The sequence below is a fragment of the Helobdella robusta genome, assembly GCF_000326865.2.
Source record: "Helobdella robusta unplaced genomic scaffold HELROscaffold_62, whole genome shotgun sequence".
NCBI classification, from domain to species: Eukaryota; Metazoa; Annelida; class Clitellata; order Rhynchobdellida; family Glossiphoniidae; genus Helobdella; species Helobdella robusta.
The window spans coordinates 139,629-164,947 of NW_008705346.1; the positions used below are offsets into that span (position 1 = coordinate 139,629).

Below are 25,319 nucleotides of genomic sequence, written 5' to 3' on the forward strand. Positions count from 1 at the left end.
AAGAAAAAGGCCCTTTAACTTCCTGACACTCTCGTGAAACAGGGCCACATCCAGAGATTGGTTGGATGTCTCTTGTTGAACAAACAATTTGCCTCGCTTTGAAATCACTTCTTTTAAACTGAAAATTTTTTTAGGCGTGCCAGACAGTTCACATATAAACATATCACGATGTGAGTTATATCGACGAGCCAAGTAACACGCTAAGCCAAATCTGTGAGTGTTAAGTAATCGAAAGCCTTGCGGGCACACGAACTCGTCTGTTAACTATTTAAACTCGCATTCCTTTTTCTTCCTACATAATTATATCCAGTAAGACGCTTGTTGGCTGTATGTCCTATGTTCTTCATACCACTCGATCGTCTCTCACCTGCCAAACCCAAATCCTTCAAAAAGCTGTACACTAAACAACCAGCAACACCTCTTGCACCGACCTCAACTGCGTACAACAAACACCTTAACCCACATTGTTCTATCTCACTAACAAGCTCTTCATACTTGGCTGTTTTTATATCGTGACTTGCTGCTGTATTAGCCTCATAAGGTAGAGTCAGCTCGACTAAAATAAAAGTGTCTGCTGATACCGACTGTACCACAACGTCGGGTCTCGCTCCTGTATCCTTTATTAACAATGGGTGGTTCCTCATGCCCTCCAAATCTGCCATGACCTTCCAATCTATGTATGTATGTATGTATGTATGTATGTATGTATGTATGTATGTATGTATGTATGTATGTATGTATGTATGTATGTGCGTATGTATGTATGTTAAAACCAAATCATTGACGAATGACACCAAAAGCCAAGCGTCTGACTAAATTTGATTTTATTTGCTATAACGTCACTCAACCCCGTCGGCATTCAACTCCACATTTTCCAACACACAGACGCGCAAAAACCGCTGCAGATTGCACGAGATATTATTCATAGCGAAAAAAATATTCCCTACAATCGCCTACTATGTATGTATGTATGTATGTATGTATGTATGTATGTATGTATGTATGTATGTATGTATGTATGTATGTATGTATGTATGTGCGTGTATATGTATGTGTGTGTGCGTGTGTGTGTGCGCAAACACACGTGTGTGGAAATTATTATTAATTATATCTAAAAATTAATAATAAAATAATAAAAATATTAATAAAGAACATAACAAAAACACGGCCCTCTTTATATAAAAATAATAATATTATTATTATTGATCTATCATATTTTTAATTTAATATTGTTATTAATTTATAAAATACAGCAATATTAGCAAACTTGTTTTAATCACATGCAAAAATAACATATAGAATTTATATATATATATATATATATATATATATATATATATATAAAGAGAGAGGGAGAGAGAGATAGAGAGAGCGAGGGAGAGAAAAACTGATAAATAAATATCTATATATATATATATATATATATATATATATATATATTTTATTTATTCATATTTACTTATGTATGAAAATGAACTTTGCAATAATAAGTTAAATCTACATATTCACGTTTAAGAAAAGGGATTTAAAAACAAAGGTAAAAATTTTTGCTTGATATAAATAAATTTATAAATTAAAAAACTAATTGGAAATCAATTATTTTACTAAAGCTGAAAAATTTATTTATTTAATTTTTTTCTTTGGTTGTAAAATTTTTAATAATAAAAAATCAAACGATGATATCAAAGAGCACGCATTAATAATAATAATGATAACAACGACGACAATAGTAGCAACGAAAGCGGCAGCAGTGGCGATGACGAAGAGGATGATGGCTTTGACGGCGACGATGACGTAGATGGCGTTTTTGGTGACGATGACGTCATAATTGGGGTCATTTTTTCTGTTGATTCTATGCTGATCTTACTTGTGGTCACCGTTGTTTGTTCTGCTGAGGCGAGGTTTGATGAATGTTTATACAAATATGCTCTAGGATTAAAAAAAGCTCGAAACTTCATCAAAAAACATGACAAATTTTGTGAAAATAGAAGATCTTCAAAATAAATTAAGAATAAATAATGAGTTTTTTGCTGAATAAACATTATACAACAGGGGTGGGCAAACTACGGCTGGCGAAGCTATTTTATGCGGCTCGCGAAGCCTTGTTCGCCGAAAAAAGATCCTCAACCAGACCAGACATTATGACCAAAAAAAGAAACCACAAATTTTAAAAAATTCTCCCCCGGATGGAAAAAATTTGCTATTCAAGTATAAATGTGGCCCTTCAAAGGTAAAATAGTTCTCAATGCGGCCCTCACAGCAAAACGTTTGCCGACCCCTGTTATATAGCATTAGAGAAACTAATTGATATTATTCTAAAATGTGAATATGCAGCCATCTCAAAATAAAACTAAACCTGCTACTGTGGTTAAGTGGATAGTTTCATTTTTCCCATCTTCTCTATCCTCTTCATCGACTTTGCCATCAAAACTTTTTGTATCATTGGTGTAGGTGATGGTGGTGGTTTCGTTTTGTGGAATTTCTACGGGCTCGAATACTGGTAAATTAAAAATATTTTTCTATCGTTTCGTTTCGTTTATTTGTTTAAGAATTAAATTACAGTGTTAGTTTGTAATTATTATTTTTAGAACCGTCATTAAAGCTGCTTTAGAATTTAAGACTCCAGAAATTAATTAATTAGCTAATTAATTAATTAAGATTTCAATGATCTGATATGGATTTGAAAAAAGATGAAAAGATGAACGAACGAATGAAAGAATGAATGAATGAGTGAATGAATGAATGAATGAGTGAATAAATGAATGAATGAATGAGTGAGTGAGTGAATGAATGAATGAATGAATGAGTGAATGAATGAATGAATATCAGCCTACCGTCAGGCCAAGGAATAATTTTCTTTAACTCCGTACAAAAATAAGTTCTGAATTTTAAAATAAGTGTAACTTAGCTTTTTATAAAAATCATAAAATTATAATTACTACTACTACTACTACTACTACTACTACTACTATTACTATTACTACAACAACAAAAACAACAACTACTGCTACTACTTCTACTATTACTGCAACTGCTGCTAATACTACTACTACTACTACCAATACTACTACTAATAATAACTACAATAATAAACTAACAAATAAATGATAATAATAAAAAGAATAATAATAATAATAATGCCTACCTGTCTTCAGCAGCTACACGTTCGTTTCCACGGTACAATAAAACTGTTTCGTTGTTGTACCAGAAGTTAGGGTAGGGGTTGCTATGTGGGTTATCGTAAAGAGAATGATGATGATGAAGATGGTGAAGAAGGAGAAGATGAAAAAGATGATGTGGATGAAGATGAAAAAGAAGATGAAAAAGAAGATGAGGAAGAAGAAAATGAAGAAGAAGATAAAGTAGAAGGAGATGAAGAAGAAGATGAAGAAGGAGAAGAAGATGAAGTAGAAAAAGAAGATGATGATAATGGTGATGTTGATGATGAAGATGGTGGTAATGGTGAAAAAATAATTACATGAAAATCTTAAAAATAGTGAAAGAATTTTATTATGAAATACACGTAAATGAATACAACTTCAAACGTTTAAGAAACGAAACGAACGTTTGAACGACAACATCAACTAGAAAAACAACAATATAAACTATATAAAAAAAACTATAGACAAACCAGACCAACCCTGTCTTAACAAAATCTCCACAAAACTTCATAAATTTGTCTGCCAGTGCCATAAATGAGCCAGGGTAAGAAGTGGGGTCACTGTCGTAGAAGTAGCCGAAGAGGGCGTTGAGGTCGAGCCCTCTAGGCGTTCCACACCACAGGGGCCATTTTAAAGCTCTGTTTTTGAGGTTTGGTTAAGTGGTTGGTTGGTTAGTTGATTAGGTAGTTGGTTGGTTGGCTGGTTGGTTGTGTGGTTTGAATCATATGAATAAATATTACTTCTGTTGTTTATGTTTTGCAGTTTTTTATATGTTGTTTATTTGTTTCTGAGTGTGTGAGAAAGTTAGAGAGTGTGTATGTGTATGTATGTGTGTGTGTGAAAAACTTTGTGCGTGTATGCATATGTATGTGTGTGTGTTTGTGTTTTTAGCATTGCCAGTTTAAACAAAATTGTAAAACCCAAGTGAATAAATAAAAATGATGCTCATCTTAAACTGAACCAGGCAAAACCAGCGAATGAACTAACATATGCGAGAATTCGTAGCTGAACATGTGAACTTGTTGGCGTCGCAGAGCTTCAATAAACTGGTTGATTGGACATTTGTACCTATAGTCTGAGAGGTAATTGCCAAAAATTTGATTTATCTTCATCGGGCTTCCTTCCTTATACAGCATCCCAATTGTCTTCAAATACTCCGGTCTGTCTATGATCCTGGCGATCCCAGATACGTTGGCGTATTGTTCGGGATTGTGGCCTATTTCAAACATTCCGGATACTAAGTCGTAGGAGCCTGAATGACGTCATTGTTGGTTGGGTGGTTGTTAGTGTAATGTGGAAGTTTACCGTTTTGGGAATTGTGCGGAGAGATATGGCGGAAAAAATTTATGTAGAAGATAGCGGTAGCAGTTGAGATAGTGATGGAGTACAAGACTAATGAATATTACAGTGTGAAAAGTAAGAATTATCAACTTATATTCATGAATATATATTTTTATCTACAACATCTACCAAATTTGTATTTCACAAAGACACGAATATTTGATTGGTTACATATTCAATTATATCAGGTACAATATCTTTGGCATATTTTTTTGCACGAATAAAATCTCATTTAGAAAACAATACGCGTTTAAAAATTTCGTCGCTAGCAACTTTGGCGGTGATACGTACTACAAATGTAAAATTGGTGAAGTGTAACAGTTAATATTGCAGGGGGTCCCTTCATTTCGTATATAAACTGTGCGAATAAAGAGTTACAAAAAATTGGAACCTATATCTCTGGGCCAGCCAATCAGGACGTTCCTCCCCTTCAAATGTTCAGCCTGATGCAACAACTTCCACGGGTCATCTGTGATGGTGTCTTTGTCAATGAGAGGCATGAAGTAAGCCCACCAAGGTATTTTCGATTTCAACTTTGCCGTTTCAAATGGCTCCGTAAAGTTGTCCTTCTTAATGATTTCATCAATCGCTTGGCAGGTTTCATATTCGAAGTTCAGTTTTGTAGTAGTAGTTGTTGTAGTTGTAGTTGTAGGAACGGTAGTAGTGGTAGTTGTCGTGGTAGAAGTGGTGGTGGCGGCGGTGGTGGTTGTAGTTCTTGTCGTCGATGTAGTTGTAGTTGGTCTAGTTGTCGTTGTTGTTCTTCTATAAGGTATAGCGTAGGCGACTTTCACGGTAGTTGTTTTGAAAAATGACGTTGTAGGAGTAGTAGTTGTAGTAGTGGTAATCCTGAAAAAACGCCATATAGTAGTGGTAGTAGTGGTGGTGGTAGTAGTGGTAGTGGTAGTAGTGGTGGTGGTAGTAGTGGTACGGGTTGTTTTGGTTGTAGTTGTCGTTTTTGTAGTTGTGGTAGTGGTAATAAAGCGGTATGGAGTATAACGAAAACGACTAAAGGTAGTGGCAGAGCGCTTGCTCCGAACTTCACTGCAGTTACTTGCCACACAATTTGAATCATTTTTGATAGTTTCCTGACTAGCAATTGTAATATTAAGGTTATTTTCAGTACTATTTTGCACCAGAGAACTATTACTGATGACTTCATCCACGTCTGTAGTGTTGTTTAGCAATGAGGTTCTGTTGTCCAGTCTGGCGGAACAGTTGAGAACTTTCCGGTGTATCAAGTGGTATCGAATATTTGTCCACTCTGATACTTCGTAGTCGTACAGCCAGAGAGCGTTCGGAACTGCATTCAGGATGAAGGTCGAATTGAAGAGATCGTGATAAGTTGGAGAGAGAAGTAGGTAGCCTATGCATAGAGCGCTGAACCTAATAGAGGAAAGAAAATTTATGAAGGATGATTAAACTATGGTTAAAGATTTAATGACTAATCAGCTAACTAATAAATTTTCACGCAATTATTTAACCAATTATTTAAAATAAATTTTAAACATACCCTTCCCCGGCCAGTGTAATCCTATTCTTATCCCCTCCAAAATATCCAATGTTATCTCGAATCCACTTCAACGCCAGGATTTGATCCTTCAGTCCCGAGTTACTGTACTGCATGTTAAGGAAGCCGTCGGGACCGATCCGGTATTCTACACCGACTACGATGATATCCTGCGACGCTAGGTTTGAACCTATGGGGTTTGAAACGTTGGCGAAATTTTTCATCCTTTCAACTACAATCTCGTTAATTGTCACGGGTTTTACATTTTTTTTTTCAATTGTTTAACACATCATTCAAAATATATAAAAAAAATTACATGACAATTGTATTGTTGCAATAACACACGTAACTCTGTAACAAATATATTGCCATGAAGTTAAAACATTTCTAAATGAATTTTTATGGGATTGGTGAAGTAAAATAACTGAAATAAAATAACTAAAAGTACTGAACAACCATCGTATAGACGATCGGTTGGCTTAGTGTAGATATCATTCATTGAGATGGTGTAACCGTACAACCAGACCAGCACCGCTTTTTTAGGTGGCTTGAATTCGTCGTCGTTCGTAGTGGTGCCGCTGGTGGTGGCAGTGGTGGTATTGTTGGTGGTGCTATTGTTGTTAGTAACGTTCATGTTTGTGGCCGTTGCCGTTATAGCAGTTGTTGTGAGAGTTGATATCATGGATGAATTGGTTGAGTTGAAAATGAGTTCAAAATATGTGAAGTTGAGTGAACTAGTTGTTGAGTTGATGGAAACAGTAGTAGTTGCTGTAGTAGGCAAAGTTGTAGTAGTTGTAGTAGTAGTGGTTGTTGTGGTCGTTGTGGTCGGTGTTGGTCTCGATACGTCTTTTGGTTTCCAAATATGCAAGAACAAACAATCACTCGCTTCCATGTGTAAGGAGTAAGACGAAGATGACGATGCTGTTGATGATGCTGCTGATTTTTTCGGTGGATTTGTGACGTCATAGCAGTGCATTCTAATTGACTGTTCAAGGTTGACAATGACGTCATTGTTTTCAACGGTGATATTAGAGTAACTGCTGATTACATCTTCATGCCGGATAGGAATGGCTTCGGCAAATCGATCGATAACTCGACCGTACCGAATATTCAAGAACTTTTGTACCAGATTCGTACCCTTGTTTGGGTACACCTCAATACCCCTGTACGTGGCATGGGGCGTCCGCACCTCCACAACTTTGTTGGCCGTCGCTGGTGACGTTGAAAGAATGTTGAAGACGACGACGACGACGATGATGAGAGAGACATTGTTGATGGCTGGGGAGAGTTGCGGTTGAAAGGCGTGTTTAGATTTTTCACGTTGGCAATGAGGATGGCGATGACGACGACGATGATGATGAACGAGGGAGTGGAAATGATTTTGTTTTTGCTGGTACGATTCCAAGCAAAGCTTCATCATCTTCACTTTATGTAATGTTCCTTTCGGTTGTTTACATGAAATGTTTTTCTCGTTAAAGATATGCTGCGTTTTAAACCACGAATTTGAAGTTTCCGAAGATGTTGATGTCATTTTTTGTTGTTGAGGTTGTTGATGTCAGCGTCTGTTAATAACATTGCTGTTAGTGATAACGAGTTGGCGCTATATAAATGTTGTTTTCGTTGTTGTTGAAATTAGAAATGTTGTTTGTGTTTTGGATAACGTTTGAGCCGGCTTAATTCATCCAAGACATAGGCAATCACAAAACTCCAAAAAACAAATTTAATTCCGCAAAATATTAATCATAATATTTCAAAAAATAATAATTATCACTAATCACTAATATTTTTATTATTTCAACAAAAATATAAACTCCTTAGTACTTAAAGAATTACAGAGGGAACTACATTAATAAACATCTACATTCTAACATTCAATCTTACGTGCTATACTAAAATATGTATGTAGTAGATTAGCATCATCATCAATTGTATACATGGTTTTGCCTTGTATATTTTTATATGTTTATCTTTGTATGCATATGTATACATTTGTATGTGTATGAATATGTACATGTGTATATATACACAAAACCATATTAGTATAATTATATATATGTTGTATTTCAGAAGTATGGTATAGATTTCATTTTATTTTATGTTTTTTGCTGTTTCTGTATATTTTTGATGGTTAAAATAGGCTACGCTTCTGGTCTTAATAAAAAAAAACTACAATGTTTGTGTACATGTGTGTGTGTGTGTGTTGTGTGTACATGTATATGTGCGTGCGTGTGTAAGTGTGTTTGCTGTGCATGTGCGTGTGAGCTCCTAAAATGTATTTCTATTTAAGCGTATCTGAACTATAGCATTTAGAGTGAAGATGGTTGCGATGGTAATGATGTTTTGTTTTTGGTTGATGATGACGATGACGATGAGGATGATGACGATGATGATGATGATGGTGCTTTTGTTGATAACGATGGCAATGATGATGGTGAAAGGTGATAACAATTTAAGGATAATAAAATATTTAGTGAAGGTCTAAAACTTATACTTAAAACTGTATATATATAGTAGCAATAGTAGCAGCTGTGGAAGTAGCAGCAGCAGCAGCAGCAGCAGTAGTAATAGTAGTAATGGTAGTAGTAGTAGTAGCAGCAGCAGTATTGATACGAGTATTAGTAGCACAATAACAAACAAGCCATCATTCATCTATACAAATACACAGATAAAAAATTCATGTTTGTTTACAACATTGTTACTATCCGCAAAGAAAAATGATTACAAACAATTTTTTTTTATAACCAAATAAGTTGTTTTATTTAGCGCTGAATTAAGATAGGGGTAAATAAGATATACCTATCTATCATTATCATCACTGCCGTCGTCGTCATCATCCACATCATCATCATCATCATTCACATCATCATCATCATCATCATCCACATCATCATCCACATCATCATCATCATCATTCACATCATCATCATCATCATCATCATCATCATCATTATCATCATCATCGTCATCATGTTTAACCTGTTAAATTCCATATAAGCTTAACAGCGAAGGCAATAACAACCTCCTAGAATATTCTATCATCATCATCTTCATCGTCGTCGTCGTCATCATCATCGTCATCATCATCATTATCATCTTTGTCGTCATCGTCATCATCGTCATCATTGTATGCGACATTACCACCAAAAATTATCAGCCTCATTATCGTTTCTATCTACTGCTACTGGTACTGCCGCTGCTACTACAACAACAACAACAACTACTACTACTACTACTACGACTACTCCTACTACTACTACTAGTGTTACTACTACTACTAAAAATAACAATAATATTAATAATAATAATTATTATTATTATTATTATTATTACAAATTTATGGATAAATTAAAACTATATCAAAGTAGGATGATGGCTGATGTAGACGAAAAACGTGGATAAATTCTCTAATAATAATAATAATAATAATAATAATAATAATAATAATAATGTGGCAGTTGTCGTCATCATCATCATCATCATCATCATCATCATCATCATCATCATCATCATCATCCACATCATCATCATCATCATCATCATCATCATCATCATCATCATCATCATCATCATCATCCACATCATCATCATCATCATCATCCACATCATCATCATCATCATCATCATCGTCATCATCCACATCATCATCATCCACATCATCATCATCATCATCATCATCATCATCATAATTATCACTTTCATCGTCGTCGTCATCGTCGTCATCATTCTTAGTTTTGCATATCCTTCTGTCTGCTTAATTGAAAAGAGGTTTATATAGGCTACTTGCGTCATCATCTTCAATATAATCATTATTATTATTATTACTATTGTTGTTGTTGTTGTTATTATTATAGTTGTTATTTTGGTTATTATTATTATTGTTGTTGTTGTTTTGGTTATTATTAATATTGTTGTTGTTGTTGTTGCTTCTGACGCTAATGAAACAGAGCCTGTTTTACAGCAAATGCTTCATTACAATATGAGATACGTGGATACCATTTAGATTGTATCGAAAAGAATCTCTTACACACACACACACACCACACACCACACACACACACACACCACACACATACACACACACATACATCCACACAGACATACAAACACATACTAACATAAACACAAAACCCATGCTAAAACTATAAAAACATGAAAACAAAAGGCGTGTAGACAAAAAATTATTATTCAAATAATAACATGTATATAGATGTATGTTTGTAGTGTATGTATGTATGTATGTATGTATGTATGTATGTATGTATGTATGTATGTATGTATGTATGTATGTATGTATGTATGTATGTATGTATGTATGTATGTATGTATGTATGTGCGTGTATATGTATGTGTGTATGTATGTATGTATGATAGTTCGCTAGTATGTTTATTATTTTATGTACTACCAAGGTGATGCAATTGATTTTATCTCGTTACTACTGCTTCTACTACTTAGATAAACTTAATGCACGAGTGAGCTAACATAACAAATGCATCAGCATATCTGGTAGATATGCTGATGTTTTTGTTGGCATTACTGGCTGATAGCTAGTAAAATATTCACACATACACTCACACACACACTCAGACAAACACACACACACACATACAAACACAAACACACTGACAAACAAACACATACAATCAAACACACACACAAACATCCAATCAGACATTTTTTTTTAAAACTTATATCACCAAATCCAAAACCAAAGCAGTTGATAAATAATAAAGCCAGGAATACCATTCACAAATCATTTTGTACTTTATCTACAATAAAAGTCTAACAAAAATATTAATAATAACTAATAATAATAATAATAGCAATAATAATAATAATAATAATAACAATAATATAATAATAATAGCACAGATGTGTATGCAATCGAAAAATCGATGAAATCACACGCAACTAACACGACTTAGTTACTCGTAGCGTAATATTATTTTAAGAAATCACTTCAATCACTTTAATCTTTCTTAATCATTTAAATGATAATTTAATTATTGTCTTAATCATTTTCTAATCATTATTATCAATTTTTTCATCGTTTGATTTATAATATTTGTTACTTTTTAGTGCGTTTCATCATTTGTTGTTTGAGATATTTCGTTCTGTAATTTTCCGCCTCAAGTTTAAAAATAATAATTTTTCTAGAGTTTTATTTTTTTAGTAATTATTATTAATATTATTATAACTATTCATTGTTATATAACATTTATATTTTGATTATTAATTATTTTATTTTATTTGTTTAATCTTTTATCTTTCCCAAAAATGTCTGGATTAATGACGAAAGGTTTCTATTATGTGTGTGTGTGCGTGTGTGTATGAGTGTATGTGTGTGTGTGTGTGTACTCATTGCTTAAAATTTGTATGTATGAATTTTCAATTATTTTAATTACGAATAAGAAGAATATTTGTGGTAAAAACTAAAGATTTGATGTTAATCATTTTATTAAGATAAAATTTTAATTTTGACTTTGTTGGTAGGTAATATTGGTAGATTGGCACTCGTACACACAAGCAAACATAACACACATGATGTACATACAAACACACACACACACATGCAAACGAACAAACATACACACACAAACATACAGACATTTTCAACCACACAGTTTTCATTTTTATAATATGTTTCGTCCTAACTGCGGCTGAACAGTCTGAGGTACCATCCGTTGTAAATGCATTATTGCCAGCAAATGCAACAGATAAGACAGAAGTTCGTAATGTTTATGAAGGTTACAGTTTAGTATTTTTTATTTAATTTATTACTAGCATTAACCAACCAATCATAAACAACCAACCAACCAATCAACCATCCAATCAGACGCCGACGTCCCAGCAACTGTCGTCACGTGTGGCTGCTTCAAAGAGGATTACTTCTACTTTGCCATCTTGTTCATTTTTCTGAGTGTCGTCCTGACCCTGGCGATCATCTGTTTAATTTCTGCCTGGGTGTACAGCTCTGGTGAGCGAAAGAGAAATGATGAAGCGGGACTGCAAGACAGAAACGTCGTGATTGATGTCCGTGGTGGCGATGGTATCGACTACCACTACGATGACGCCGAGAAAGGTAAAACGATTGAAAAAGATGTTGCCAAGAAGAAAGTAAATAATGGCAGTGATGATGGGGGTGATGATAATAAGAGCACCAGAGTGAGTGCTTTTAAAGATGGCGATGATGAGAAAAAGATGAAAGATGAAGACGATGAGAAGAAGAATTGACGATGATGATGTGATGATGGTGATGATTGAAATGGTGTGATGATTGTAGTGGTTATGTGGTTAATTAAGCTGGTTGTGACGATGGCTGCACGGATGATAATGATGATAAAGATGGGGGTGATGATGGTGCAAATAAAAAATGATGAAGTTAACGATGATGTCTTTTCATATTTAAGAATTTTCATCTATCTTGGTTACTTGATTTTTTTGTTTCTAATTAAGACCAATTATTACAATTCACTTGATATTTTGACAGCATTATTTATTGTAAATAAATTTGTATATTTAAAACACATTCATCTTTCTAACATATTTTTTTTTACAAAACATTTGATCGTATGGATGATTATTATAACGCTAATGTCATACAAATCTCAAAGTAATTATTTAAAGGCGAAATAAACGTTAAAGACCAATTACCTTTTTTAGTCATTTTTTTTTAAAATTTACCCAACACATATATATATATACACACATAAGAATACACTTATACATAATATATTTATACTCATACATTAGATATTTATACCTGAAAACACCATTTCAAATCAGAAAACTGACACACAATTCTCTGATACGCGAACTATGTGGGTAAAAAAACCACCAAATATTTCCAGTTTTTGTCACTGCCGTGTCAAATTTTGGCACCCTTCCATAAAAATTGTCTAGGTCCGTCTTCTCAACAACTTATTCAATGTTAATTTTCCATAAACATTTTATTGAAAACATAAATAAACAATCATTTCTAACTTATTTTAGTTAATTGAAGAAAATTTTTAAACTAATAAGTGCTTTCTTATGTTTGAATTGGTGCTATTCAACGGTTTTAAAAATCATCATCGACTTAAACCATCACCATCATCACTATCATAATCCTCACCATCATCACCATCATAATTATCATCATCAGCGTCATCAGTTTCATCATCATCGTCGTCGTCTTCATCGTCTTTTGTTCATATTATTCGTAATACATGAGCATTATATTTAAGATGTGTAAAGTTCGTTAGCAAAATTTACAAGCAGTTTCCGGTAAATTGCAGTACACTTAGTAATAACGAACGGACACAATAATAATAATAAGAAGAAAAAATAAATTACTACTACTACTACGCATATTACTGATTCTACTACTACTACTACTACTACTACTACTACTAATACTACTACTGCTACTATTACTAATACTACTACCACTACTACTACTACTACTACTACTACTACTACTACTAATACTACTACTGCTACTATTACTAATACTACTACCACTACTACTACTACTACTACTACTACTACTACTACTAATACTACTACTGCTACTATTACTAATACTACTACCACTACTACTACTACTACTACTATACTACTACTACTACTACTACTACTACTACTACTACTACTACTACTACTACTACTACTACTAATACTACTACTGCTACTACTACTAATACTACTACCACTACCACTACTAGATGCATTACTACTACTATTACTAAATAAAAACGGTTTTTTTTCAAAATTGTTGTTTAAAAGTAAAACATCCAGGTAAACGCCATGAAGTTGGTACTGGTGGATTTTCCAGCACTTAGGGGAACGCGATCATTCGATAATAATGCACCTCTTTCTCTCTCTCTCTCTCTCTCTCTCTTTCTCTTTCTCTTTCTCTCTCTCTCTCTCTCTCTCTCTCCCTCTATTTCTGGCTCCCACGTTGTCAATAACAACATGGAAGGCAGGAAAAAGCCAAACAACAATCAAAAAATAATAACAAAAATAATATTGAATCAAAAACAAAATGATAACAATAATAACATTTATAAAATATTCTTAACAAATGGTAAGCAATTAGGAGCTTTGATTTAACGATAATAACGATAATAACATAACACACCTTGCTGTATGTTATGATGGAAAAATAACACTTAAGCTAGAACATATAGTACAAAATTTTACAAACATTTAACCTCAACTATAACACAACGATGTTGAATATATAACAATATACAACAATATAACATAACAATTCATAACAATGAAGACATTTACGAAAATAACTTCAACATCAAAATCAACAGTAAATCGAAGAGAAGAAAAATCAAAAAATTGCAAAACTAAAACCAACAACAGCATCATCACCAATGACAACAACAACAACAACACAAACGCAACAACAACACAAACGTGCGCTTTAGGTAGAATTTTTTCAGGCATTCATTACCTATTGATGACGCATATGTGCAGCTCAACAAAGCGTAACAATACCAGGCTACTCATTCTATGTATGTATGTGTACGTACGTATGTGTATGTATGGTCTGTGTGTGTGTGCGTGTGTTTGTGTGTTTGAGCTCGTGTGTTTGTGTATACATGCATGAATGTACGTTAAAGTGAATACAAATTTTACGACAAAAATATACTGTATACCTACCGTAGCATATCAACATGTGTATAAATGCATGTTAATGATTTAAGTGTCTCTATACTACATATATGAATAAATAAACACACACATACCCACACACACACACACACACACGTACACACACGCACATACACACACACACACACGCAGAATTATGATAAAGAGTGAAAGGCGTTATAAAAACATACGAAGAAATTACATATTAACCAGTTGTTAACTTAGCACAATACCCGTTCTTAAACAACGTCACGGGTATGTGTATTTAAATAATTGTATTGCTACTACTGTTGCTGCCATGTTCAGTAAAGTTATTTTATTGGGTGGATTAGATTAGGAATGATGTTGTCGATCAATTTGCTAATTAATTAACTAATCAACTGAATGACTGGTGATTAATTTAATTGATTGATTTGATAGATAGTCAGATTAAAAATTATTATTTGATTAAAGTTCATGGGTTAATAGTTCTATTTTGGCGGCTTTTAAGAAAAGTAATTTTTTCGGCAACGATACGAAATTTTCGAACCCACAGTTGCTCCACCTTTTTAAATTTATAAATTAATTTGTTGCTAAATTAATTATTTTTTAATTAATTAATTTATTTATTAACTATCCAATCAAAGCCGTTAAAATATCCCATTGATTATCCTTCAAGGGTGGATAACGCAAAATGTGGAATCGACAAATTAACGTTAGAATTATTTTAATACTACTACTACTACTATTGTTGCTACTACTACAATCACTACTACTACCACTACTACTTACTACTACTACTACTACTATTACTACTACTATTACTACTACTACTACTACTACTACTGCTGCTGCTACAACTACTACTATTACCATAACTACAACAACAACTACTACTACTACTTCTGCTGCTACTACTGTTACTGCTACCACTATTATTACTACTTATAAGAACATTGTTGTAACATGCACTGCTTGTTATAAAATCTTGAAATTTTTTCCTGAAAATATTTGTTAATGTAAATATTGTTTATGATTTCTCGATAAAATGATTCAAAAATACTTATAAATGTAAACATTAACAATTTTTTTCAGTTTGTTTGTTGGATGGTTTATCTACTGTTTAGAGGTGAGTTCTAGAGTTGAATGTTTCAGAATGTTTAATTTATTATTCATCGAGGTTTATATAAACAAAAAAAAAGTTGGTTGAGACGAGAAGCTTTTTTAATTTATTTCAATATATTTACGCATACATCTTGAATAACATATGACCAACTTTATAAAAACAAATGAACAAACAACACCAAACAACAAACAAACAAACAAAACCAAATTCAACCCACAGTTGCTGGAATATCCGCTAAAACATCATTACCTCCAACTCTAACGGTATCTCTTCAGCCAGCCGGCCCAACACAAACACCATTTATACCGGCGGTCAGCACCACCCCAGGCTACCAAGTGGTCACTACCACACAGGGCCTACCAGCACCCAGCTACACGCCAGGCCCAGGAATCACCAGCACTTTCCAGTTTCAAACTTTCACACCAGTCCCCCCTCAACTGACCACAATATTTTTAGGCACGTTCCTACCTGGTTCAGCCCAAACCACAACGCCACCTTCCCCTACCGTCACTCCATTACCCTCTCCAACAAGTACCACATCCACTCAAACCATCCCTTCTTCTACTACTACTGCTCCAGCTGTAACATCATCTGCAACTTCTACCCCTTCTACCACTACTACTACTACGACTACTACTACTACCAAACCTACTGTGTCTTCAATAACACTTGCGACAAACCAAACAAACGCTTCCATCGCTACTACAACCACCACGGCAAGCCCTCTCATTGATTATCATTTATTTCTTGTCTATGCCAACCAATCAAACGCTCTCGCCAATGTTAATGAGACGAGTTCAAATGTCATCAGTGACGTCATCAACCAACTGGCCAGTAAGCTTCAAGTCTCCAATACGTCCATAGCAACAAAGACTGATTTGGTCATTACAAACGCAGGTGGTTTTTCGCGACAATGATGACGGTAGTGGTGATGATTATGATTATGACGTTGGCGATAATGATGATGATTATGATGACGATGATGATAAAGATGATGACGATGAGTGTGAAACCAGCAACTCATTAATATTCATATCGTTAGTTATTAATATTTAAAATTAATTATTCACAATCAGGCCAAGCTTTGAGGATAGTGAAGAGAGCAGTTGCAACAAGTCTGAGCTTAATTTAATTTATACCATTATTAAATTAAAACGTTTTTTTATCAAAAAATTATATTATAATTATTATTTATAATTATTTTTATGGTTTTTATTGTTATATATTTTTATTAGGATTATTTTATTGAGTATTTATCCATGCATTGGCTTGTCTACTTCTTCAATGTACATCAGGATGAAATTTGGTCTGCTTTTTGAACCAGACAAAAATTTAAATTGAAAAAAAATGAATTAAAAAAAACTTAAAAATTAATCAATTACGTTCATTTATTAAAATGTAATATAAATTTTATACCGACCGTCCAATCACAGATAACGACGTAACGATGCGTTTTGACGTCACATCGAATTTGACCAATCAGAACGGTGCTTACAGCACCGCTCTTTCCGGTTCGACGATTAAAGTTGGAGATGCATCCTTAACAAACCCTGCTGTTTATGTCACCACAGGTGAGAAAATATTTACAAATAATATTAACAAAATAGTAATAATAATAAAATAATAATTAATTAATTAATTGTTTTTATTTGCAATTTGTTTTAAATTGCTATTAAAGTTGAATTTTTTCATTCAGAATTTTTAAAAATTAAATAACCCGAAATACAAAAAAAAAATAAAATTCGTTAGATGGCGAACAGTGCATCAGCCAGCCGTGCCAAGCTGGTTACGTCTGCATGTATGGCTACAACGGCAGCACCTCCGGCTACAACAAACAATGTTTTGTGGACGCGAGAGCCGCTGTTAGCTCCACAGCCGCCCCCACAAACAAACTCCTCTACCTACTTTTCCTCCTCCTTCTCATTCCCATCGCCATCATCGTCGCCATCCTCGCTTACTGCTTCTGCTACAAAAATAAAACAAGAAAATCAAAGAATCACGTCGGCTTCACTTACGACCACCACAACGTCAGCTACGGCAACGACTACAACGACAACAAGAGCGATATTATAATTATGGGAGGCGCTGGTGGTGCCGACAATGGCGGCCCGCCGTCCTACAACTCAAAAAGCGGCAGGAGTGCTAGTGGGGTTTTCGAGAACGAGAATTATAAAGGATCGGATTATGGGAACGTGGGAAGGGGTGGGATTTATAACTCCGGAGCAAAGTCAGAGGCTGGTGGCAATGAAGATAGGTACGCTACTGGGAACGAAACCATGGGACTGTTTTGAAGGGTGGAAGATTGAATGAGTAAGTGAATGAGTGAATGAATGAATGAGTGAATGAATAAATGAATAGATGTGTGGATGAATTAATGAAAGATTAAATGAATGATTGAAATGATGAATGAAGGAGAGAATTTGTAAATAATTGATTGGTAGAAATAGTTTGTAAGCAGAAAGATCAGATTATGTTTGATAAATTGAGAAATAAAGTTCAAATAAATAATTTGAGTTAAAATAACTTGATAATAATTGAAAGACGAGTAAAAAATTAATGTCTGACTGAATGAATAAATGAACAAATAAATGAAAAAACAATTGTTTGAATGAATGGACGAACGAACGATCGAACGAACGATCGAACGAACGATCGAACGAACGAATGAATGAATGAATGAACAATTGAACCAACCAATTAACAATCATTTGATTTCGATCCCACTTGACAAATCCAGTAAAGCAGTGATTTTATTTCATTCATTTTTATAACCGTTTTCAATTTTTTCATTTAAATATCTTCATCCAGATCAGATCTTATAATGACATTTTAACGTAGAAACTAATAATAAATTGCAAATAAATAAATTAATGACCAAAGAACTCTTACACGTGCTAAAATATCTAATTTATGCTTCAGTTATATGTTTCTTGATAACTCAGCAGCCAGAGGACCAAATGTTAAAATTGACTTTTCTATGTTTAGTTAGAGACACTCTTGTTCGTCATCACGTCTGTCGCTGGTATTCAATCGGTGGTTTATTACTATTTTAATTATTATTATTTAATTATTATTATTATTATTCTATTATTATTAGTATCGTTTTATTGTTTTTGTTGTTTTTTATTGCAATTTTTTAACTTTATTACTACGCAGGAACCATTTCCATTTGACATATCCTACTGGTCTGATTGTACTTGAATTTTTTCTACATCTCACTTTCTCTCTTTTTCTCTCTCTTTCTCTATCTCTTTCTCTATCTCTTTCTTTTTCCTTCTCTCTCTCTATCTATTTTCTTCTCTTTCTCTCTTCTCCATCCTAGTTCTCACAATTTTGTTTTTACTTAATTATTTCCAATGTCTTCAACATTCCACATTTTTAATACGCATACGTAGAAGCCATTCATGTACGACGCAAAAAATATTTTTAACATTTATTAAGAAGATTTGCACTCCCATATAAATGCAAGCATACGTAGAGACACATTACAGACACGCGGACATACATACATAAAACACAGGCATACAAACACACACACACACACATACGAACAAACAAACAGATATACACACATATTTATATGAAGATGTACAATGTTTCAATTGTCTTTTTTCTATTTATGTGATAATTTTCATAATGTATTTTGAAAGAAAGTAATAAATGAATTTTCCTCTAACGTGATGATTTATCTTTAATCAATTAAAATTTACGTATTAACCAACACACACTCACACACGTACACGCACCACACACACACACACACAAACACTCACATACACAAGCAAACACACAAACACACACACGCAGCAAACACACATAGTGTTATTTTTTTCACATACAAAACAACAACATCAGAAACATGCCAAAATTTCCCGACAGCTTTTAAAAACTTAACATTTACTCTAGCAATATTTCGACTTACATAACCTGCTTGGCAGTTATTTATCATTAAAAACACTGTGCCACATCTGTGCCAACCGTTGCCTCCAATCTTTCATTCATTCCTTTATACATCTATCCATCCATCTATCCACCTATCTATTCATCAATCTATCCATCCATCTATCCACCTATCTATTCATCAATCTATCCATCCATCTATCCACCTATCTATTCATCAATCTATCCATCCATCTATCCACCTATCTATTCATAAATCTATCCATCCATCTATCCACCTATCTATTCATCAATCTATCTGTCCATCTATCCGTCTATAAAATTTTATACGAACAATTTATGTGCGTCATAACAATTTTTTATTAAAGCAATAAAATTTTAACAATCCATTTAATGATGGTTCGCTTTGAGTTTATGTATGAACGAGACAGAGAAAGACAGAAAAAAGAGACAGAGAGATAGATAGATAGAGAGAGAGAGAGAGAGAAAGAGAGAGAGAAAGAAGCTGTTGCGTGGGCGTAAATATTTACTGGAACGCGCCAATATGTCTTGCGGCTGAAAATTAATAGCGTTAATATTTGATAAGGCTAATTACGATAAAATAATCACAGGCCCGTTAAAAACAACAACACCTTCTTACCGTTTCGCATGGTTATTTTGTGGTTTTGGTTGTTGTTTTTTAGTAATTTTGCTACATTTAGTGCTTCTTTGTCCTATTTTTTTTAACTAATATTACTTCAACATTTGTTGATTGTTGTTGCTTTTACTGATTTTAATTCTACTGTTAACATTGTTGTTGCTACTGCTGCTACGAACTCTACTGCGACATCTTACAACACTATTTTTATTAGGTTTACTATTATTAACAGTAGTAGTACTTTTAGTAGAAGAAGTAGTAGTAGCTGAAGTAATAGTAGTTGTAGTAATGGTAGCGGTAGTAGTAGCAGCTGTAGTTCTAATAGTAGCTTTAGTAATAGTTGGAGCGTTAGTAATTGTCGTTGTATTTAGTGTTATTTTATTCGCTTCCAACAACGAAACTCAATAGATGAATCAATTTAGTCGGAAAAAGTGGTTTAGTTATAATTTGCAAACCATTTTAGGAAGAAACCTTATGCCAATTTGAAGTTAACTTATCAAAAACATGCATGTATGTGAATAAGTTGTTATTTGAATTGATTCTCTTAAATTAGAAACTCTATCGAGTTTCGTTGTTGGAAGCGTAAGGTTTCTTTCTAGATTAATTTGGTTTCTTAATTATAACTAAATCGCTACTCCGACTGAGTTTTTGAAAGTTAAAATGGATTTCCAGCATGAAATAGAGCGAATTAATGAAGTAATTTAAATCTATTGACAAATTTAATCAGCACAAACGAACTAATATGCAAAAAAAATAATTAAGATTATTCTGAAAATGAAAAAAATGAAAAAATTGTAAAATATTAAATATAAAAGTAAATATTGAGGCTACTTGATGTGTAGTGGTCAAACTGGCCATCATAAAAATCAATTTAGTAACTTCAAAGTATCTTTCCTTCATTTTCTAATATCTATCATTCATTTTTTACTATCTTTCATTCATTTTCTACTATCTTTCATTCATTTTCTTCTATATTTCATTCAGTTTTTTGCCTACCTTTTTCATACTCATGGTGATTTATTTTAGCTGCAAGCTTGACATGATGCATTTAGAAGACTTCAATCACTAGAGCATATTTTCTGAAAATAACTCATGTATTATCATGTCTACACACACGCCACACACACACACACACACACACACACACACACACACACACACACACACACACACACACACACACACACATACACATACATACACACCACACAAATACACACACACACACCACATACACACACATACACACACACCACATACACACACATACACACACACCACATACACACACATACACAAATACACACCTACACAATAGCAGATATACACAACCACACATAACACACAACATCACATATAAACTTAATCTTCGGTGCATACGTTCATAGCACTACGCCAGTAGCATTTCATTCCTCACATCTTTAATTGAAAAAACTGAACGTTTTTAAGAAACTTAAATACTACTACCATAAATATACAACATAATACCCACACGTATAGTATAACTTACTGTACAACAAACAACATACCAGAAATACAACAAACATATGACAAACATATGACAAACAACATACCAGAAATACAACAAACAAATGTAACGTATGTACATTCTATTGGTAAATATAACAAAACATTGCTTTGCTGGCTGGTTTGGAATATCAATCAAGCAATTAATGTACATTCATGGTTATAAGCATTGATACATCACGCGTTGTTCTCAAAATTGTGTCACAAAATTGTACACTTACACACACAAACACACACATCACACACACACATACACACACACATACACACACAAATACACACGCGCATATCTAATTTAGTCACATAAACTTTGTGCATATTGTCGCATTTTGAATGGCATCTCATCTCATAGAGAAAATTCAATAAAAGTTGATTAATTTTTCGCGAAATTGTCGCCAGCACGAATGCGTATCTATGAATACAAAATTTCTTTCAAACACACACACACACACACATACATACACATATATACAACACATACACGTAAACGCACATACACGTACATACACCCATACACGCACATACACGTACATACACCCATACATACACATGCACGGCAAAATGCACGATACAACGCGATGTCTATGGGACAACTCAGGAACAATATTTTTTCGCGAAATAACCGCACCAAACATAATCATCCAAAGGAACATGTTATTTGCATTATACCTGAACGAGGTTATGATGATGATAACGATGATGGTGAATAAGGAGATGACAGTACTGATGACGATGATGATGGTGAGGTTGATGATGACAGTACTAAAGATGATGATGGAGACGATGACGACGATGATGATAGTGCTGATGACGATGATGATGGTGAGGTTGATGATGATAAGGATGACCGATGATGGTGACGACGACGACGAAGATGATGATAGTGAAAGTTTCAGGGATTCGTGTGTATCTGTTCTTACAAGCATGGTTAATGTATTAGCGGGTGTCGTCTAGATGTTCCTCGCATCACATGTGCATAATTTTGGAGAGATTTTTCTCAAAAACCGGCTCCTAAAACAAAATAACATGAATGAATGAATGAATGAATGAATGAATGAATGAATGAATGAATGAATGAATGAATGAATGAATGAATGAATGAATGAATGAATGAATGAATGAATGAATGAATGAATGAATGAATGAATGAATGAATGAATGAATGAATGAATGAATGAATGAATGAATGAATGAATGAATGAATGAATGAATGAATGAATGAATGAATGAATGAATGAATGAATGAATGAATGAATGAATGAATGAATGAATGAATGAATGAATGAATGAATGAATGAATGAATGAATGAATGAATGAATGAATGAATGAATGAATGAATGAATGAATGAATGAATGAATGAATGAATGAATGAATGAATGAATGAATGAATGAATGAAGGAAGAAACGAACGAACGAACGAATGAAATGAATGAATGAACGAATTAAAAAATGATTGCTGAAATAAAAGGGTGTAGAAGAATGAGTAATTGAATGAATGAACAAATTAATGAAAAATTAATTTGAATGGAAGGATGAAGTCCAACATACATACATACATAAATACACACAACACACACACACATACATACATACATACAAACAAATAAACAAACAAATAAACATACATACAAACATCAATGCGGATATACAACTATCCATAAATGTCTTTGAAGCAAGATGAATGGTTCGTGTGTGGATTATATGCAATTTAAAAAAAAAACCAATAAGACACCAACATGGGAAAGTTACATGAGTGAAATTATGACGTCATTTATCATCATTATCATAATTATTCATGATCATTGCAAAGGTCAAGGTCGTTTTCAACATCATCATCGTCATCATTTGCATGCTGATCATCATCGTCATTTAAAAATTTTTTTCATCAGTTTCATCATCAATCATTATTATCGCCATCATCATAGTCATCATCGTAATCGTCATCACTCAGAAACAAAAACCTCATCATCATCAGCATCGTCTTCATCACTATCATCTTCTTCCGGTTTGCTTCATCATCCGTCAAACTCTTCAACCTTGATTTTTTTCTGCCGGCACATACAGTGGGGATCAACGAAATATGTGTCCACACAAAAACATGCACTCAAAAAAACACATACACACACAATAATACTCTTACATCTACTACTACTACTACTACTATTACTACTACTACTACTGCTATTTCTACTACTACTACTACTACTACTACTACTACTACTACTACTACTACTAAAATGATGATGATGACGCTAGTAAACCACGAAATCCAAAATGATAAGACGAGATGATTCACAATGAATGCTGACTGACTTTCAGACTCGTAATTGTGGATTGTGGCTTGAAGCTATTGAGATGAAGATGATGACTACGGTGATTAATGTTTTTCCCTCTCTATCTCTCTCTCCTCTCTCTCTCCCCTCTTTCTCTCTTACACACACACACACCACACACACACATATATGAATAGATATTTATGTGTTTATAAATATTTCTCCTTTTAATCATTCGATAATCACATTTCCACCTTATTATACCATAGTTAAATATAACTATACATATTATACATATTTATAAATGAAATATAAGATTTCGCCACATTATCATAATATATTAATGAGATATATATTATGCGTATATTACCTGCCTGGTATGTATTTAAAAATATTTCGGTCCTTAATTGAGACGGTCAGAGCAAAAATTTTTTGACGGTTTTGATGGCTTGATAGGTTTCCTTTGAATCAATTTAGCGCTATTTTTAGTTTTAAAATATAAAAAATTATCCGACTACCACTGCTACTAATACTAATTTTACTACTACCATTACTACTGCTACTACTACTAATTTTACTACCACTACTACTACTACCGCTACCGCTACTACTGCTGTTTTTATTATTACTACTGTTATTACTTAATTTAATTAGGTATTTGAATTTAAACGAATGACAATATAATAGATATATTCAGAGAGAGAGAGAGAGAGAGAGAGAGAGAGAGAGAAAGAGAGATGAGAGAGAGAGAGAGAGAGAGAGAGAGAGAGAGAGAGAGAGAGAGAGAAGTAAGAGAAATGATGATGACGATGTTGATGGTGATGATAGTCGTGGTGGTGGTGGTGATGATGTTGATGATGATGACGACGAAATGAGAATGGAGACTTATGTTTAATGATGGGCTGGTTTCGTGCGATGAATAAGAAGAAAAAAGTCATGTACGTACATGGGTACGTGTGTAATCTCTGTGTCTGTGTGTATCTGTGTGTGTCTGTGTGTGTATCTGTCTGTGTGTGTGTCTGATAGCTTGTTTGTTTGTCTGTGTTTCTCTGAGTAATAGTGCGTTCTTATTTGAGAATTAATTCTGTATGTATTACCACACACGTTACTACGCAGTTTTTTCATTTAGATATTTTGTGCACACAAACTTGGTTTTTGCTTCTCGGAGCAATGAACTCACTTATCCAAAATAAAATATGGTGTATTTCTATCCGTGCAT

At 33.7% G+C, this 25,319-nt stretch overlaps 3 protein-coding genes across 3 annotated transcripts; 2 read left to right on the plus strand and 1 right to left on the minus strand.

Moving 5' to 3' along the window:
* Positions 1-6,014: 6,014 nt before the first annotated feature.
* HELRODRAFT_127777 (hypothetical protein) lies at positions 6,015-6,191 on the minus strand (the record flags this gene model as incomplete). Its single annotated transcript, XM_009029779.1, has 1 exon — positions 6,015-6,191. A coding segment is annotated over one exon (177 nt), but the record flags the coding sequence as incomplete, so codon positions are not given.
* A 5,093-nt stretch (positions 6,192-11,284) lies between these two features.
* Positions 11,285-12,241, plus strand: HELRODRAFT_180466 (hypothetical protein; the record flags this gene model as incomplete). Its single annotated transcript, XM_009029780.1, has 3 exons — positions 11,285-11,306; positions 11,614-11,754; positions 11,844-12,241. The coding sequence occupies 3 exons, from the start codon at positions 11,285-11,287 to the stop codon at positions 12,239-12,241; spliced, it is 561 nt and encodes a 186-aa protein (XP_009028028.1).
* A 2,713-nt stretch (positions 12,242-14,954) lies between these two features.
* On the plus strand, positions 14,955-18,052 carry HELRODRAFT_180467 (hypothetical protein; the record flags this gene model as incomplete). Its single annotated transcript, XM_009029781.1, has 7 exons — positions 14,955-14,966; positions 15,283-15,350; positions 15,763-15,764; positions 15,981-16,658; positions 16,838-16,876; positions 17,195-17,332; positions 17,511-18,052. 7 exons carry the CDS (start codon positions 14,955-14,957, stop codon positions 18,050-18,052), a joined length of 1,479 nt encoding a protein of 492 aa, XP_009028029.1.
* Between the last annotated feature and the right edge of the window lie 7,267 nt (positions 18,053-25,319).